Source organism: Nomascus leucogenys, chromosome 14, assembly GCF_006542625.1.
Source record: "Nomascus leucogenys isolate Asia chromosome 14, Asia_NLE_v1, whole genome shotgun sequence".
NCBI classification, from domain to species: Eukaryota; Metazoa; Chordata; class Mammalia; order Primates; family Hylobatidae; genus Nomascus; species Nomascus leucogenys.
This window is the reverse complement of record NC_044394.1, coordinates 87,595,861-87,612,668: the sequence shown is the minus strand read 5'-3', so window position 1 is coordinate 87,612,668 and position 16,808 is coordinate 87,595,861. Positions and strand designations below refer to the sequence as shown.

The 16,808-nt window shown below is 61.1% G+C and overlaps 1 protein-coding gene across 13 annotated transcripts in view; it reads right to left on the bottom strand.

Annotated features, from left to right (window-relative positions):
• Positions 1-184: 184 nt before the first annotated feature.
• RBFOX3 (RNA binding fox-1 homolog 3) overlaps positions 185-16,808 on the bottom strand; it is a 519,986-nt gene continuing 503,362 nt past the window's right edge. For 7 of the 13 annotated variants that reach the window (XM_030828188.1, XM_030828192.1, XM_030828190.1 and 4 more), the window contains 9 exons: positions 14,864-14,917; positions 13,960-14,052; positions 12,380-12,440; positions 8,478-8,531; positions 8,068-8,200; positions 7,435-7,615; positions 6,319-6,380; positions 5,269-5,347; positions 2,782-3,478 (listed from right to left, as the gene is read on the bottom strand). In XM_030828188.1, coding sequence (XP_030684048.1) covers positions 3,434-3,478; positions 5,269-5,347; positions 6,319-6,380; positions 7,435-7,615; positions 8,068-8,200; positions 8,478-8,531; positions 12,380-12,440; positions 13,960-14,052; positions 14,864-14,917 — 762 coding nt within the window. In that variant the 3' untranslated portion in view covers positions 2,782-3,433. Of the gene's footprint in view, positions 1,727-2,781; positions 3,479-5,268; positions 5,348-6,318; positions 6,381-7,434; positions 7,616-8,067; positions 8,201-8,477; positions 8,532-12,379; positions 12,441-13,959; positions 14,053-14,863; positions 14,918-16,808 lie in introns of those variants that run through there. The other 6 variants (XM_030828193.1, XM_030828183.1, XM_030828186.1 and 3 more) reach the window with 4 other exon arrangements.

Below are 16,808 nucleotides of genomic sequence, written 5' to 3'. Positions count from 1 at the left end.
ACCAGCCTGGACTTGAGGATTGGGACTGGAAAGTCTCTTGCCTAGAAGGGCCTTCTGACACCATTGCCACCTGGCTCCAGGCCGAGGCAGGGCTGCATCCCATCCTGGTCCCGATCCTGCACCCTGGGCCGCTATGCCCTCCACCCACCATGCCCGGGAGCTGCCAGAGCATACAGAGTTGTCCTGGTTTGAAGAAAGAAATCTTTATTAATAATCTTAATAATACTGTTAGTTTGAATGGTCACACCTTGGAAGCATACAGAATGGTAAGAAAGGAAGCCCGGGGCTCGGCTGCAGTCCTGGGGATCTGAGTCGGGGGGTTGAGCTGCTGCAAGAAAAGGGTCCGGAACAGCAGAGGGGACAGGGGGCTCTGTACAGAGGACAAAGCCGGAGGCAGGGCGTGGGGCTATGTACAACGGGAATAGAAAAGGAGAATTCCATTTCGATAGCTTCAGTAGCTGATGCTGAATAGAAAGTGAGGTGTATTTTTAAATTTTTGACATTTCATGAGACAGCGGAGCCACGTTGGGAGCCTGTATTTTTTGCTGCTTCCCTACTCCAGTGCTCCTTGCCTCGCCAGGGGCTGCTCCCTGCCACCTGCTCTGCTCCTGCTCCTCCCACCGGGTAAGCTCAGCTGTCCTTGGCGCTGCTCCCACCACCTGGACACCTGCCTTGGGAGCAGGGAAGGGGCCGGCCCAGGCTTCTCCATCCCTGGCCCTTCCCATGGGCCCCTGCTCTGGCTGTGCCCATCCAGGCCCATAGTCACTGTGACTCCCAATCTCGCGGTGCAGCTGGGCGCTGGCCCATCCCTGGCCCTGGGCGCCCACGGTGGACTGGGCTCACAGGGGAGCGGAAGGGAGGGCTGGTCCTAGCAGGCAGCACGAGGTCAGCCTTGGTGTACACAGGCCCCAGGCCTCCTCCAGAAAGGGAGAGATGGCCAGGAAGGGCACGTCTTTGGCCTCAGGGCCCACCTGGCCACACTTGGAGGCGTGAGGAGTGGCTCCTGGCTGGCTGGGCTTGCTTCCTCCTCCCATGGAGCGCCCCTGAGTCCTGAAGCCACGTCAGCCCTTTCTGTTGGGAGCTGGCCCCGGGGGCTACTGTTGGACAGCTTCCTCGCCAGGCTGGGGTACGGGCGGGACTGCCGGGCATGAGGGAGGTGGGACGCAGGGGACGTGACACGAGGGTGACGGGCCCAATGGAGCCCCTGGGATGAAAGCTGCCCGCACGCCCCCAGCCCCGCCGGCCCCCCGGCACAGCTGGCCACAAAGATCAAGTCTTGCTAGCAGCGCCTCCGTGCTCAGGCCTGGGCCTGCTCCGCCGCCGCTGGGCTCCACGCTGCCTTGGGAGTTGTTGGGGGCTGGGAAAGGAAGACTGGATGGAAAACAGAGCCCCCCACGGGTCCCGCAAGGGAAGCCCCTTCCCCTCCAACTCCCCCACTGCCTGAGACGGAGGGGCATGTTCCCACTGCGCTGCCAGCCAGGACGCGGTGGGGCCGTCCTGTCCCGGGGCCACTCCTTGGCGCCCCTGCCGGTGTGCTCCCTCGGTGCGGGCGTGTGGCCAGGACGCGGGACTTGGACTTGGTTGGATGCCTCTTGGTTTGGTTGGTTTTTTTTTTTTGTTGCTTGGATCTTAACATCTTTTTTTGTTTTTTTTTGTTTTGTGATTTTTTTTGTTTTTTTTTGTTTTTGCCCTTCATGGTCCGAGAAGGAAACGGTGGAAGGTTTCACTACAACAGAAACAGAAAGGCAGCACTTGCAGCTTCTCAGGGGGAGGCGCGGCAGGTGTGAGGGCGACAGGACCGCGTGGCACGGGGCCCCTGGCCTAAAGTCCTGGCGCCACCACACCTGCCCCCCAGCTTCCAGGACCCTCATCTTCCAGGGCTGAGTGTGGGTGGACGCCAGGATGGGGCCCAGGCAGCCCAGGATGGGAGGAGACACCTGGGGCCATGAGGAGGAGACAGCTGAGCAGGACAGGGCGAGTGGAGAGGCTGGGCCAGCACAGGCCTCGAGGCGGCCTGGATGAGATGGCAGAGGGTGATGGTCTGGCCATGGGAGGTGGGGGAGCCAGGCCCCCCATGGCAAGGGCCTGGTGGGCAGCAGGACTTCAGCCCTCACTGGTGGGGAACCCACACCCTCCAGCTGGCCTTCCAGCCCCAGGAGCCCAGCCGTGGCACACTCAGAACCTGAGGCTACTTTTCCCTGTCATGGAGGTGCAGATCTGTGTGTCCCAGGCCAGCCCCAGGAAAGGACTATGCCTGTCTGTCTTGGCTGGCTTTTCCCAGGCAGGCCAGCAGCTGCCCGGGGCTGTGCTCAACTGAGGTCCTAGCCAGCATCTCCCCAGAAGTGCCATGCACCGGGCTGGCCAGTCCCAGGGCTGAGGAAGAAGTGGCCCGCAGGCCACAGGGCCCTGCCTGCAGTCTCCCTAAAGCAGGGAGGGGGCTGACCTGGGGCTGACCGGCCTGTGCTCAGGGGAGGGCCTGAGCAAGGGTGCATTCTGCCTCTCATCGGCTCTCCTGCTGAGGACCCCTCCTGGAATGTACCCCAATAAAGACATTTCGGGGCTTGGGGACAGGGAAAGTAGGGTATGCCTCCAGGACAACCCCCCTGCAAGGCTGGCCTGGCCTCAGCCCTGCAGTGCGAAGGGGCGCCCTGAGGAGGGGCCAGGACATGCCTTTCCACATTTCCACTTTTTGCTGCAGCAGTGCTAAGGAGTCACGGAGACTGGTGTGACCACAGCAGTCTGCACACCACGCGACATGCTTGTGACTACGTCGGCAAGAAATATCGTCAATAAAATTTAATTAAAAATATTAGTTTCAGCTGATGGGGCAAGGGGGGCAGTGGCTACTCCTGTGGTTGGCTGGGTGAAGGCCCACGGCCACGGGAGCACCCGCAGGCCGGGGAGACCCACGCTGGGCGCCTGGAGCCCCTCCCTCCCTGCATCAGGGCGCTGGACACTAGGGCCGTGGCACGGGGCTGACGGGTGGCTTTGGGGGAGGCCCTGCTGGGCGTTTCTGTTGTTCTGCGCAGCCCTGGAGGCCAGGAAACGTGGCTCTTGCCCTCACAGGGCGCTACCGCTACTCCCAGGTTGGGGGCTGCCTGGTCTCCTGGCCCAGCCTGGACCCCACGGTGTGCATACCGTACCTGCAATGGCTTGGGTAGTACAACATCAACAAAGTCAAAATAGGAAATCACGGTTTCAGACATACAGGAAAAACCAGGGTCAAAGACACACACACCAGCACAGGTGGGGTGGGGAGACCAACTGGCTGGAGAGAAAAATCTATGGATTTTAGAGTCGCAGGGGGCCAGCCGTGCGTGTCGCTGACCGGGAGGGGTGCACTGTCTTCTGGTGGCTGTGCCTGGTTTTGGGCTGTTGGGTTTGGTGTGTAATAGGCAGTCAGTGTGAATGCTGTTAGGGGCTGGGTCTCTTGCTAGTAGGGGGTGAAGCGGCTGTACCCTCCTCGGCAGAGGCTAGCCTGCAACATCAAAGATGAAAAACAGCCAATCAGTACCGTCTTTTGGAAGAGGGGAAAAAGCAAAAAGAAAAACAAAAAAGGAAAAACAAAAAGAGAAATAGCTAAGTCTCATTTTCTTGCCCCGTATATTCCTTGGGGAGAAAGGAGTTGGGTTGTCATGGCAACAGGAGGGGTAAGACCTGCCTCTGACACAGTGGTCTTGGGCCAGAGTGTGGGGTGCTCTGGGGTCATGGCCAACAGTGCTTCTGGGTCATGAGCTTTGAGTTATGTCTGGGTCATTTCTCTGGGCTCAGGCCTGGCCTCTCACTGTCCTTATGCAGAGGGGGGTCCCAGCTTGAGCCCCACCTCCTCGCACCCCAGCAGGGTGGCACAGGGCATCTTCAGAGCATTGAGGGACCTCCTGGAGGGTTCCTGGGCCTTGGCTCGAGAGCCTGGGGCCACTGAAGCCAGCTGCGCTGCGAGAGGCAAGCCTGCTGGGCATAGTGTCAGAGCCTTGCTCTCTGGGGGGTCTCTGGGTCCTCCTGGGCCCACCTGGGGCCCAGCCCTGTCCTACTGGGGAGAGCGGGTCCTGGATGCTCCAGCTCTCCCATGTCCTGGGCTGCCTCCAGTCAGGGAAGGCTCTGAAGGGGCCTCCCACCCTCCCACCACCCAGTTTTGCCAGAAAAGGGAAGAACACAGCAAATGCAAGAGAAGAAAAATTGAGGAAAAATAGAAAAATCTTAAAAAGTGAAAACACAAGAGGAAACCCTCCGTGCATTCATGAAAGCTTTTAGCTTGCAGCTGCACAGAGGGCCCGAGAGCCAGGGTATCGCACCTCCATCCGGGTGGGGCCGCGCCAGGCCCGCCCCTGTGGCTGCCCACAGCCACCACAGGCTGCTGGGGGTGCCTGAGGCTCGTTAAAAATTGAAAAAGACAAATCAAAAATTGGAGGGAGTCATCAAAACCAAGAGAGATGGGAAAAATCCATATTGCCTCTGAACCTCCTCCCTCCTCACTCTCCCAAGATGTTTTCATCTTTGATGCTGGATGCCAAGCTAGCTAAAACCTGCGTTCACACCCCGGGGCTGGGGCCAGTGAGCACAGGAGGCAGGTGTCTGCTGGAAGCAGCTCTGGGTGCAGAGTGAGCTGGGCTGCACGTGTCGACAGCTGGCCACACACACACACACACACACACACACACACACAGACACGCCACGCCGCGCACCTCCCCGCCCCGCCCCTTCCACCCCACAGCCTGAGGGAGGAGGCTGGGGCAGAGCAGGCACTGTTTCCCCAGGACCCCAGGAAGACCAGGAGCTAGGGCCTGGTAAGAAGCAACTGGTAACCCACACTCCCCTCCCGGATGTGAGGGGGCTGCAGCAGTGTGGGTGGGCCGTGGGCAGAAACAGCCCCGGGGCCTTGGGAGCCTCTGCTGGGAAGGAGAGGTGGCCCTGGTTTGGTTTCTGAGGTTTTCCTGGTGGAAATGGGAATGGAGGAGCCTCAACAGGACTTTATTATAGTGAGGGAGCTCAGGGAAATGGATCAGGCACATTGGGGTGCTTTTGGTGTGTTTTCCAGAGGACCAAATGGTATGGTGGGCTGACCAGCCATTCAACCTGCTTCCCCGCAACTGAGAGGGCGTGAGGGGCCGGCCCGCCCCTCATCCTAACTCACATCCAGGCCGTGGTCCTTCCAAAGTCTCTGGGACCAAGGCATTGGTCAGAGGGCTCGGCCTGTCCCCCAAGGGCCTCGCCCCACATGCCCAGCTATTAGGACTGGCACCCAGGGCCGGGCGGGCCTGGGCTCCTTACCATGGTTCCAATGCTGTAGGTCGCCGCGGGCCCGATGGTGTGATGGTACGGGTCGGCAGCTGCGTAGACTCTGCCGTAACTAGGGAAGAGCGTGGGACGGGGAGGAGGAGGAGGGTGGGGGAGGGGGGCAGGTGAGGGGCAGCAACGGCCTCCCAGCTCCTCCCAGACGCTACATGGGCACCCTCTACCGAGGTCCCATCTGCAAGGCACCCTCCCCTCCTGCAAGGCCTACCCCTCCTTCTTGTTAAGAAGGAAGCTTCTAGAACACAACAGGCTACCCTCTCAATATGCCCACAGTGTGCTGACCCTGATGGGGAGGGGGGGTGTGCTCCACTCAGTGCTACATGGAGGGGGATGGTGTCCTCATGGAGCTCGTCTGCAGGGAAAACAAACTTCCACCCCAAAAAGAATGTGGTAAATGCTGGGGAGGGTTTCAAGAGAAGAGAGAGAGGGTCAACGGGGAGGGACCAGGAACACTGCCCCCAAGAATGTGACACTGTGTCCCTCGTGACTTTCCTTTCAGCAGTTTGTCTGTGCAGGGAACTCTCAGCTCCTTAGAGGGCAGAGCTGGGCCACGGCACCCCGTACACCACACTTCAGGGAGATGGAGCCGGGGCTGCCAGGAGGGACGGGGTGCAAGCAGTCCCCAGGCCAGAGAGGTGGAGCTCAGCTACCAACAGGCCAGATGTCTGAGAGGAAAGGCACTAGGCTAGGTTGCCCCAGGAGGAAGCACTCAAGCGTCTGCCTCCAAGACAGACAGCCACTGTGGGCACGGGGCTTGCAGGGGGGCGGTGGGGGGACTGGGAATCAGAGATGCTGTCTCCACCTGGGGTTTCCATAGCCTCCGCATGGGGCAAGCAGGAAGTGACTGAAGTCAGGGGCTCACTGGCTCAAGGGCCACATTCAGACCTGCTCCCCTGTCCCGACCCTGCTCCCACCAGGCCTGGAAGAGTGGGTTATGCCTCCTGCCTGTCTGGGCCCAGCTCCCAAGGGATCCTTGCCCATCTTCTCCCCACCCTGCTCCAGAACAGTGCCGGCCCCTGGCCTCACCTGTCGCTGTAGGCTGCCGCCGCTGCAGCGGGCTGAGCGTATCTGTAGGCTGCGTAGCCTCCCTGCAAGGGAAGTGGGAAGAGAGAGAGCAGAAGGACTTAGTGGGGCTCCCCAGGGAAAGGCTGAGTGGGGAGAGGAGACAGACCCTGTGTGGGTGGGGCCCTGGGAGGGACTGCAGACCTTCCCAGCCTCCCAGCCTTGGCTGGGTAAGGATTAGGTGGTGCCTGCCCTGGGCACCTAGTTCTGGTCTAACACAGGACTAAGGACTGCAGATGGCCAGGTAGCACAGTTCAGGGAGAGGCAGGTCTGCCTGTCCATTCATTCACTCGTTCATTCACACACCCATCTGTGCACTCCACACACATTAGCGGGTACCCATGACTCATCTGGCTGGGCGCTAGGCCTTGGCAAAGAAGAGGTGCTCACAGACCTGCCACCAGGCCAGTGAGGCCTGACTTGGATGCCGAGGGGCTGGGAGAACCCACAGTGACTCTGGATAGTGTCCTGGACACCAGGAAGGGTCAAGGGCACAAGAAGACGTGAGCTCAGATGATGTCCTGGCCTCAGATGAGCAGGTAACTGAATTGTAGGCAGCTGCCCAGGACTGAAGGGTGGCTGGGTACATGGGGTGTGGCCGTCAGTGAGTCTGAGACAGAGGAAAGCAGCACATGTGGCCCCATGAAGGGGGAGAGAGGTCACCGGACCCCATCAAGGGGGGTAGGCCCCGGAGCACAGGCACCCAGGGGCCCTGCCTCCTGGCCCCTCTTGAAGCCTGTGCTGTGGGTGCCTTAAGGGCTCACTCACTGACCGCAGCAGAGTCCAGCTGCCCCCATTATATGAGGCCTTGCCCACGGGAAGATGCTTCCAGCTCACAGGGCTGCTGGGCGACCCATTAACTGCTCCCTTGATGGGCACCAACAACCAGACTGTGCCGTGCTGGGATTCTCAGAGCCGCCATACTCTGGGCAGACATGGCCCCCTCGCCCTCCTGGCTTCAAGGGTGGGATTGGATGGGATGGGAGGAGCAGGCAGCGAGAGAGGAGACGCCGACTTCTGATTGAGACCCACAGAACGCCTGATCCCACCCTCCCTCCCTCCCGGCGGGGCTACACTTACATAAATCTCAGCACCATAAAATCCATCCTGATACACGACCCTGGAAGCAAACGGACAAGAAAGTGGTGGGAACGCTGGAGAGGTGGGGTAGGCCGGCTCCGGTGTCTGCTGAGGAGGGAGGGGGCACGGTGCCAGCCCCGCCCATGGGACTGGCATTTTAACAAGCGTTTGCTCCAGTGCCCTGTTTTGGTATAACAATAGAGTAACACCCTTGCTGATCAGCTCCTTTCTCCCACAAACCCCGGGGCCCATAGCCCACCCGACCCCAGGCAGCTGTACCCCCCCACCCCTTTAGTGATAGTGGGCACCAGACCCCAGGGAATGGGAGCAGAGAGGGCTCAGAGAAGCCCCTCGCTGACCTCGAGTGGACAACGGCCCCATTAAAGCATCCAGACAAAGTTCTGGGGCTCTGAATGTCCCCCTAAATGCCAGTGACCTCGGCGATGCCAGCCGTGGTGGGGATGGGGGTGACGATAATGGAGGCAGCTGCAGGGCTGAGTTCTGGGGCTCCCAAGATCCCCCCCAAGGTCTGGAAAGGCTGCCTAGCCCCTCGCACTGCGCAGGGCCTCCCCATTTCCCTCCTCCCCGCCCTCCCACCCCTTCCTCCACGCCTCCCCCGGCCCAAGTACTCACGCTCCGTAAGTCGGGATGGGGGGTGGGGGTGGCGCAGCCCGAAACGTATTATACACGGCCCGGCCCCGGCCCCGAAGATGTGCGCCCCGGTAGGCAACGGCTGTGCCGGTGGTGGGGTAGGGGAACCCCGTCACTGCAGGAAACGGGGCCCGAGACACGTGTAAGAGGCACAGGGGGACCCACCTGGCCCCCCGGCACACCTGGTCCCCCGACACACCTGGCCCCTCGCGCACCTAGCCCCCAACCCCTCCCTAAGCCCCGCCCCCGGAGCTCTACTCAGTCAACACGGTGGTGGGAGGGCGGGGACGGCCCACCTGGCCCCGCCCCTCATGCCCCGCCCCCAGAGCCCGCGGAGTCCCACGGGCCAAGTGGCTGGTCTCATCCCATCCCCGCCCCGCCCCAGCCTTTACCTGCATAGAATTCAGGCCCGTAGACTGCGCCGACCACTGGATTTAGCTTCCAGCCTAAAACAAAAGCACAGAGACCTAGTCACTGCCTTCCCTCACCCTTTTCCCACCAAAACCTATGCCTGGGAACCCCAGCGACACCGGTGGAGCCCTTGGGAACATTGCCGGGGCGCCTCCCCGCGCCGGGCCCCCCTTCCCACACTGCCCGGACAATGGCTGGGTTCAAAACACCAGGGTCTACTCCTTCCTGACTCTTTCGCTTGGGGCTCTGCTAGGATTCTTTCCCAATTGTGATCCTCCTTAGCCCGCCCCTGAGCAACCCTCACCCCTGGGTGTCATCCCCCGAAGCCTGGGGTACCCACCTCCCAGAGAACTGGAGAGGGAAAGTGGAACTTATCTACCCGCCTGAGCACAGCTGGGATGAGGGTTTCTGGAGTCAGACTCGGCACAGCCCCACCATCCGAGCTCCAGGTGGCCAGAGGCTGCAGGAAAGGCGCTGGGCCTCTGCCCATAACCTCTCCCCACTGCCTGCCAAAGTCCCCCTCCCGCTCCCTCTTCCCAGTGCCGAGTCCTGCTCTCACTTTCCTCCCGTCCTTATCTTCCCCCAGAGCGGCTGTCCAGGAGGAAAGGGCATTTGGACTGGGGACGGTAATAAGGATGGGCTGGTTTTCCTCAACACTGTGTGTGAGCCACACAGACTGTTTGAAACTCACTGGGTCCTCACTGCCCAGGGAGCCGTCACACCCTCCCCATTCTGCAGATGAAGAAACAGAGCCCTGGAGGGGCACAGCAACCTCCTGTCACCAGCTGGGGAGTGGCAGAGCCAGGGATCCCAGCCTGCAGCCCTCAGCCAGACCCATGTTCCTGGCCATTCCATGGGTCCCAGGCTGTAATCGGCCTCTCCCTTCCTGCAGGTGGGCCAGTCTTCCTCTCCCCCGGGGGAACCAGGAGCAGGGCAAAGACCTGCTCCACCTGGAGGCCTCTGCGGGGAAAACCAGCTGCCTTGGAGTGGGATCCGGCTCCAGGCATTCCGACAAGGTGGGCAGGAGGGCTTCTTGATGAGGCCCAGCCCCTTACCCCTCCTCAGTGTACCCAGGTCTTATCTCTACAGCATGCCCCGTAGGCCTGGCTCCTTTTCCCTTTGCACTGTGGGGAGAGGGACAGCAAGGACGAGAGCCCACTGGCCAGCTGGGGAGATAACATCTGGAGAGGGTGGCAGTGGGCCCAGGCCACGTGTGAGCCCCTGACCCAGATTCTAACAACCCCATTGCAGGGCAGGCAGACCGGAGGCAGTGAGGACGGAGGGTCCGGGTCTGTTCCTCCCTCCGGTGAAGTCTTCACCCCACTCTGCATCCCCCGCCCACCATCACACAACCTTGTGTCTGGACGCCATTGCTGGGACTTTGGCATCTTCCAAAAAGATAAATCCCAGGTTAGGAAGGAAGAAACTTTTTTTTTGGGGCGGGGGGGACAGTTTCTTGCTCTGTTGCCCAGGCTGGAGTGCAGTGGACAATCACGGCTCACTGCAGCTTCGACCTCCTGGGTTCAAGCGATCCTCCTACTTCAACCTCCCGAGTAGCTGGGGCCACAGGTGTCTGCCACCACACCCACAGCTAATTTTGAAAACTGTCTGTAGAGACAGGGTCTCCGTATGTTGCTCAGGCTGGTCTTCAAGTCCTGGGCTCAAGGGATCCTGCCACCTTAACCTCCCAAAGTGCTGGGATTACAGGTGTGAGCCACTGCATCAGGCTGAAAGAAATGTTTTGTTTTCTGGGAAGACCTCCAGTCCAAAGAACTGACTCTTCTTACTAGAAGGCCCATGATGGAGCAGAGTCCTGGAGACCCTGACCCCAAGCCCAGACTCCCCCGGGCTCCATCCAGTGGCTCTTCTAGGTCCACTCCGGGCGAGTGAGACTTGGAGGCTGCATGTGTGCTTCGGATGGCCCTGGGCACCTTCACCTGTTAATTCTGGCTTCCTGGATGCCTCCACCGGTTATTCTGGCTTCCTGGGTGCCCTCCCCTGTCAATTCTGCCTCCCTGGGAGCCTCCACCTGTCTCTGCTGCCTCCATTTCACTGTCTGGAACCCCAGATGGCAGAGGCAGCCTGAGACTGCCTGGCTGGCCTCTGTTTCCACTGTAAATAGTTAACACCTGGGCAAATCTGGCGGGTTTGTTTTCTACAATGGAAACCTTCACTCCCAACTGATGAATTCCAGAGTGTTGGGTAGTGTTGAAGCCAAGTCACGAGGCACTCGCCACCAGAGCCCATGTGTTGGCTTCGGTGCCAACCTGCAGAGAACCCAGGGCCGTCCCACTGCAGCCCTCTGTGTCCAGGCTGATGAAGACATTGAGATGAAACGGCTCTTGCTGCAAAGGTGGGCAAAGGTTCCCACCTCCCTCCATTCCCTGATGTTTCACTGGCGTGGGTTCCGTGCCCCTCATGAGCTGCACAGCCCGAGGCCATTCAGAGATGGGTCTGTTCTGATTTCCATGCTCCCCTGAATTCTCACTTCTGCCCAGACAGCGGTGGGTGTGGCCCTTGGCTGCAGAGTGGGCAGCTGGTTCCAGAGATTTTGCAGCCCCGCTGGTTGATCACCTGTACCCTGTAAAAATGTCTACCGCTTTTACTTCCTCTGCCAAGTGCCAGGTCACAGAAGAGTCACACCCAGGATGCACTCGGGATGCTTGCAAAGCGGGAACACTCCCAAATTTTTTAAAAAGAATTTGAGCTGTGTAACTCCTCAGAAAAGCAGGGTATGAGGCCACGAGAATCAAGTCTAACTTGGGCCAGGCCAGAGGCCCAGGCCCACCCCAGCATCGGACACCAGGAGAAGAGCTTGGGGCAGAGGTGGTGGATCGGGCGGTCCTGTCCAGGCTTCCGTGCTGGTCGTCACCTGACTCCACGTATGGCCGATCACATGGGGGGCCATGAGAGGCTGGGGGTGACACCGTCTGAGAGTCCACGGCAACAGGGAGATCCATCCTGTCTAGGGGCAGTGCTGAGGCTTTTAAGGGGTCCGAGTGGGAAGCTGCTCCCTGGCAGGAATGAGCGGAGGCCCCTAACGTACGCCTGCTCGCTCAAAGCCTTTGCCAGATGCAGTTAAGACTCGCAGTGGCCACCAGTGGTCCCTCTGCTTCTCCAGAGCCAGCACTTAGCATAGGCAGATCCATCTCCAAGGAAGACCGGCCACCTCCATTTGCAGCGTGGTGCACACACACAAGATTCCTCAGTCTCCCCTTGCTGTGGACAGCAGGGCTCAGCCTGGGGCCTCAGCGCCACCAATGTTGAAAAGCCCCAGGAAGGCAGTTCCTATAATCACATCCTACGAAACCTGAGCACCTCCCCCCGGGCCCTTGCTCATGGCACTTAAAGGTGTCATTTGTCATCGAACAGCTCTGGGGGATAGTGTCACTATTCCTGTTTTGCAGATGAAGAGACTGGAACTCAGAGAGGTCTAGAAGCTCACCCAAGGCCCCCCGTGCCCCCGCTGCCCTCCCTGAGCCTGCTTATACCGGGAATCGGTGCAGCAGGTCTCAGCACAGAAGCCTTCAAACTCTGGCCCTGGGGAAAAGTCAGTCCTAATCCAGGAAGGCACAGCTGTCCCCTTGGATCAGAAGCCTGCATGTGTGGCCTCTGGGGGCCAGGCATGCTTGGGAAAGTGAGACTCCAGCTATGGCTGATTGTACAGAGCCATGAGGGGGGTGAGTGGCCCCCAGCTCTCCTCCTGCCTCTTCTGCCCCACCCACTTCTGACCGGGAGCAGAGCAGCAGCCCCAGGGCTGGGACACTGGGGACCGAGGCTGCCTAGGATCCAGGAAGGTCAGCCTGCAGCAGCCTCAGCTCCTCCAGGGCCTCTGTCCCAACCAGTGACCCCAGCAGCCTCGTGGGAGGACCTTGCCCCTTACCGTTGGTGTAGGGGTTCCCCGTCTTCTTGTTGGTCATGACTCGGGCTGTGGCATTATTGACCTGTCCAAAGAGGGAAGGAGAGAGAGGAAGAGGGAGGATTAGCCTCCTGGAAGACCCACCGGCCACTCCTCCCCGCCCTGCCCCCCTACCCCCTGGCAGCCCCCGCCCCGGCCTCCTCTCTCCACCATGCTGCCTGCCCTCCGGGAGCCTTGGCCCCCACTGCTCCCAGCACAGGCTAAAGCCCCGCCTGGTCCAGGACCCCAGACCCAGGGCTGCTGGCCTGTGTTCTTCATGTGGCTGTTCCCATAAACCCAGCCCCAGGCTCCCAGGCACCCCAGGACAGCTAGAGAAGCTCCCTGGTGGACTCCCCACAAAGTGCTCTCTGACCAGAACCAGCTAAGAGGCTGGACTCCAGGATGCCCCGTCCTCCCTGAGGCTGCCAAGGCCTACCTAGGCATGGGTACCAAGATGGCCACATACCCCTCCTGGATGATGCCCCCCTCCCACGAGGCCAGAGCCCTCAATGCTGCAGAGTACAGAGGTCTCTGATGGGGCCCGTGTGCCCCTGGAGGACGAGGCTGACAGGGAGGGGGGCTCTGGGCACGAAGTCACCTATTTTCCACACACATGCCTGGGTGAGGCTGTCCAGAGGCAGCCTGGGATGGAGAAGACGAGGCATGTGTGGAAGGGAGTCGAGAATAGCAGGGGTGATGGGTCCCAGGAACGGGTCTGGGCTGTTCTGCCTCCCCTGCGTCCTCCGTGTGAGCTCTGAGGGCATGGGGCTGCAGCCTGGCCAAGCCAGTGGCTTCAGAAGTCTGGAAACCTCCTCTCAGGCCCTTCACTGCCTGCCCGAGGGCTCTGTCTTGGTGGCCGGCCCCAGCCCTCCTCCAGCCACCCTTTGGCTGCCCTGCCTATTGGGGGACCCAGCTCCAGACACCCGGGCCGCAGCAAGGGAACACAGCCCACTGGCACTGTGGACCCCTGGGGAGCAGGGAAGGAGAGGACAGAGCAGGGTGGGTGTCAGGGAGGGACCCAGAGCCCCCTCTCCCTGCTCCTCCTTGGGGCCTGGTCTCTTCCTCTGCCCTGGCCATTGCCGCTGCTGCCTCTGCTTCTACCCAAACAAGGGGTGGAGTGGGGCCAAGGTGGGGGCAAACTGCAGGGCCAAGACTGGGCCATGTGGGGACAGGTTGGGGACAGCTGCTGCTCCATGGTGAGCAGGGTCTGGGGATTAATGGCTCCTTGGCCGTGTGGGCTGGCCATGGTCCTTGAGGCTGCCCAGCCCCAAATACAGGATTTCTGGGGCTCCTCCAGTATCTGGCTGGGGACGGGGTCTCTCCTAGGAAAAGGAGGGAAGAGGCAGGGGAGAGGGGACCTCGGGTGAGCCTGAAGGGGCGACAGGTGATAGGGCTCAGCCGGCAGCCAGTGACTCTGGCCTTAGTACGACCCTTCCTCCCACCCCAGGGGACCCTGGCCAGGCTCTCTGAAGGGTGCGGCAGTGGCGGGGCTGGTTGGTTGGGGGAGCTGGGGGGCAGGTGGGCAATCTCGGGGCATCCCTGCCGTAGTACACTTATCTGAGCACCTCAATTTTCCGTCCCTCTACGATCGTCCCATTCAGCTTCTCCCGGGCTCGGTCAGCATCTGAGCTAGTTTCAAAAGTTACAAACCCAAAACCCTGTGAGCAGAGGAGAGGGAAGGACAGGCACGGAGAGGAGGACACAGGGCGAGAAAGAGGAGGAAGAGGAGGAAGAAGAGGAGTGGGAGGGGGGCAGGGGAGGGGAGAGAGAGAGAGAAGGGGTTGAGTCAGGTGAGTTGAGGCAGAGACGCAGGCAGCCCAGAGGTCTGTCCTAGGGCCACCGGCAGGGTGCCAGGAGGGGTATGGGCCCCAGGGGGGCAGCTGCTGACCCAGCCTGAGCCCAGCCTGAGCTGATCACCCGGCATCTCCAAAGGGACAGGCCAAAGCCACGTAAGAGACGTCATACCTGACCACAGGCCAGGCCTGCCCCCTGAACCCCACCTTGGGGTGGGGGGCCCAGGCTGGGCTTCAGGATCTGCAGGGGCAGCCCACCCCATCTCCACCCTCGGAGCCCAGGGTAGAGGGTCGTGCCTTCCTGGAAGGGGAGTAGGGCTTGTCTCCGCCGGACACCCTCCCCAGCCTGCCCTCTCTGTAGCCCCTCCTTCAAGGCCAGTGGTCCCCTGGGGTGAGCGTTCAGTGGGGTGGGGCCCGGGCCTGGGGCCCAGGGCTCTGGGGTGCAGGCAAGAGGTCCTGGTGGCTCAGAAAGAAAAAGCGGCAGCGGCAGCAACAACACAGACAGCTGGGGTGGGGGCGGGGCGGGTGGGGGTGGAAGAGCGGGGAATACAAGCACCCGTGTCGCTCAGGGGTCCTCGGGCGCGAAGCTCTCCAGGAAGGAAACGCACATTTCACACGTTAGCCTGGCGGGACCTACAGCCGGCGCTGTAAGGCGGCAGCTCCGTGCGGCACCCACCTTGGAGCCCCGCTCGTTAAAAATGATCTCCACGTCTAAAATTTTTCCGAATTGCTGCAGAGACAGAGACAGAGAGGGAGTGGGGCAGACAGGAAAGTGCGGGTTAAGACCGCTGGCCCGGCCGCCCGCTCCACTCCTGAGACGCTCATGCCTGTGCTCTGTCTGCCCTGGGCCCCCAGCTTGGGAAAGGAGACCTGGGACCCCCTCCCACCCCTGACCATGGAGCAGCTGGGACTTGGCCGCTTGGAGAAGGCGACGGTGGGGATAGGGTGCCCAAGGCATCATCAAGAGGGTCCTTGGTGTGGTGTGGGGGCGGGGACAGCTCTCCCAGCCTCTCCTGGAGGCCCGTGTCTCCCTTCTGCCTCGGGGAGCTTTTCCTGCCAGGACACTAACTCCAGCTGCCAGCTGGGGATGGGGGTAGGCACATCACCAGTGTCCCCTCCTCACCCTGCTAGGACTTGGCCACTTGGAAAGGGTTACAGTGGGGACAGGGTACCCAAGGCACGATCGCCACCCCTAATTCACACTAAAGCGTAAAGGTCTGCTTTGAGACCCTTCTCTAAAGGATGGGGGAAAGGGAGACAGAGGGACATGAGTGCCCATTAGGGACAAAGTGCCACAGAGAAGAGAAAGTGCTGGGGTCAGGAAATGGAGATTGAGGCCACTGGAGATCAGGACCCCTGGTTGGGAAATGGGACCCTCAGGCCTCCCTGAGATGGGGAGGAGGTTGGGCAGGGGGAAAATGGGGTTGAGGGCGTGAGGGGAAGAGGGAAGCAGAAGGAGGGTCTTCTGCCCAGGCCCCTGGGACCCTGCACAGCCTCTCATGGGGCTGTGCTGGCATGGGGTGCTGAGCAACGGTGACCTGAACCCAGGCCCTGCCTGTGCAGGACATTTGGGCCAGCTGGGCCATGACGCTCTAGCTGCCTTCTTCCCTCCCATTGTTGGCCACAGTCCCCGTGGCGCAGCCCTGTTTCTCTCACTGGTACTGAGACCATGAGCCTGTGAATGGCCCCGAACAACAGTTCTGAGATCCCCAGGGCCTGTCCTGAACCCTGCAGTGCAGGCAACTGATGGGGGTTTCCCAGTCACCTCCACACAGTCCTGGAGGCGGGGGGTGCAGCAAGGCTCAGCGGGGCCAGAGAGCAATGAAATCCCAACTCTGCCAGGTGCTGAAAAGAGGGGGACAGTAACCTCCGTTCTGCAGGGACCCAGGGAGCTGACGGGAGACAGTGTCCCCATCCTGCAGGGACCCAGGGAGTTGATGGCGGATGGTGCTCGTCCTGTAGGGACTCAGGGAGCTGACAGGGGATGGTACCCCCGTCCTGCAGGGACTGAGTGTATGTAAACAGGTCCCCTGCAGGGGGCAGCCAGCCAGAGCTCCAAAATGCCATCCATTGAGGGCAGCCAGCCAGAGCTCCAAAATGGCAGCTGCTATTAAGGGGCAGCCCCAGGCCCAGAGAAATCTGGCAGCTTGCCCAGGACCCAGAGTCGAGAAGGGACACAGTCCTTGCCATCTGATGATTCTAAGTCATGCCAGCCCCCCAGTGAGTGTAAACTCCAAATCCAACCAGGCCGGGCTCCTGAGACGGGGAGTGGACTTCTAGGGCTCATGTCAGGGGGTAGGTGGAGGGGGACCTCTCCACCCTGGGGCTGCCAGGGGTGCCTCCGGTCTGCCTGGCAAATCCCAGCTGGGTCAGGGTGGCACGAGGAGAGAGGCTGGGATTCAGGAGCCAGAGGCTGGTCTACCTGCGCCACAGAGGTGGGGTGGGCACCGCGGCAGGCAGGCGGAAGAGAAGTTTGGAGGGAGGGAAGAAACACAGCCAGGCTGCGTGGTCCTCTGTGGCCAGGGCAGGCCTGGGAGCCCGGGCCGAGCCACCCAGCTGCTGCCGCTCACCCACCACCTGGCAGCCCCAGCCCCCCGCAGGCATCAACACCTGCCTGGCGC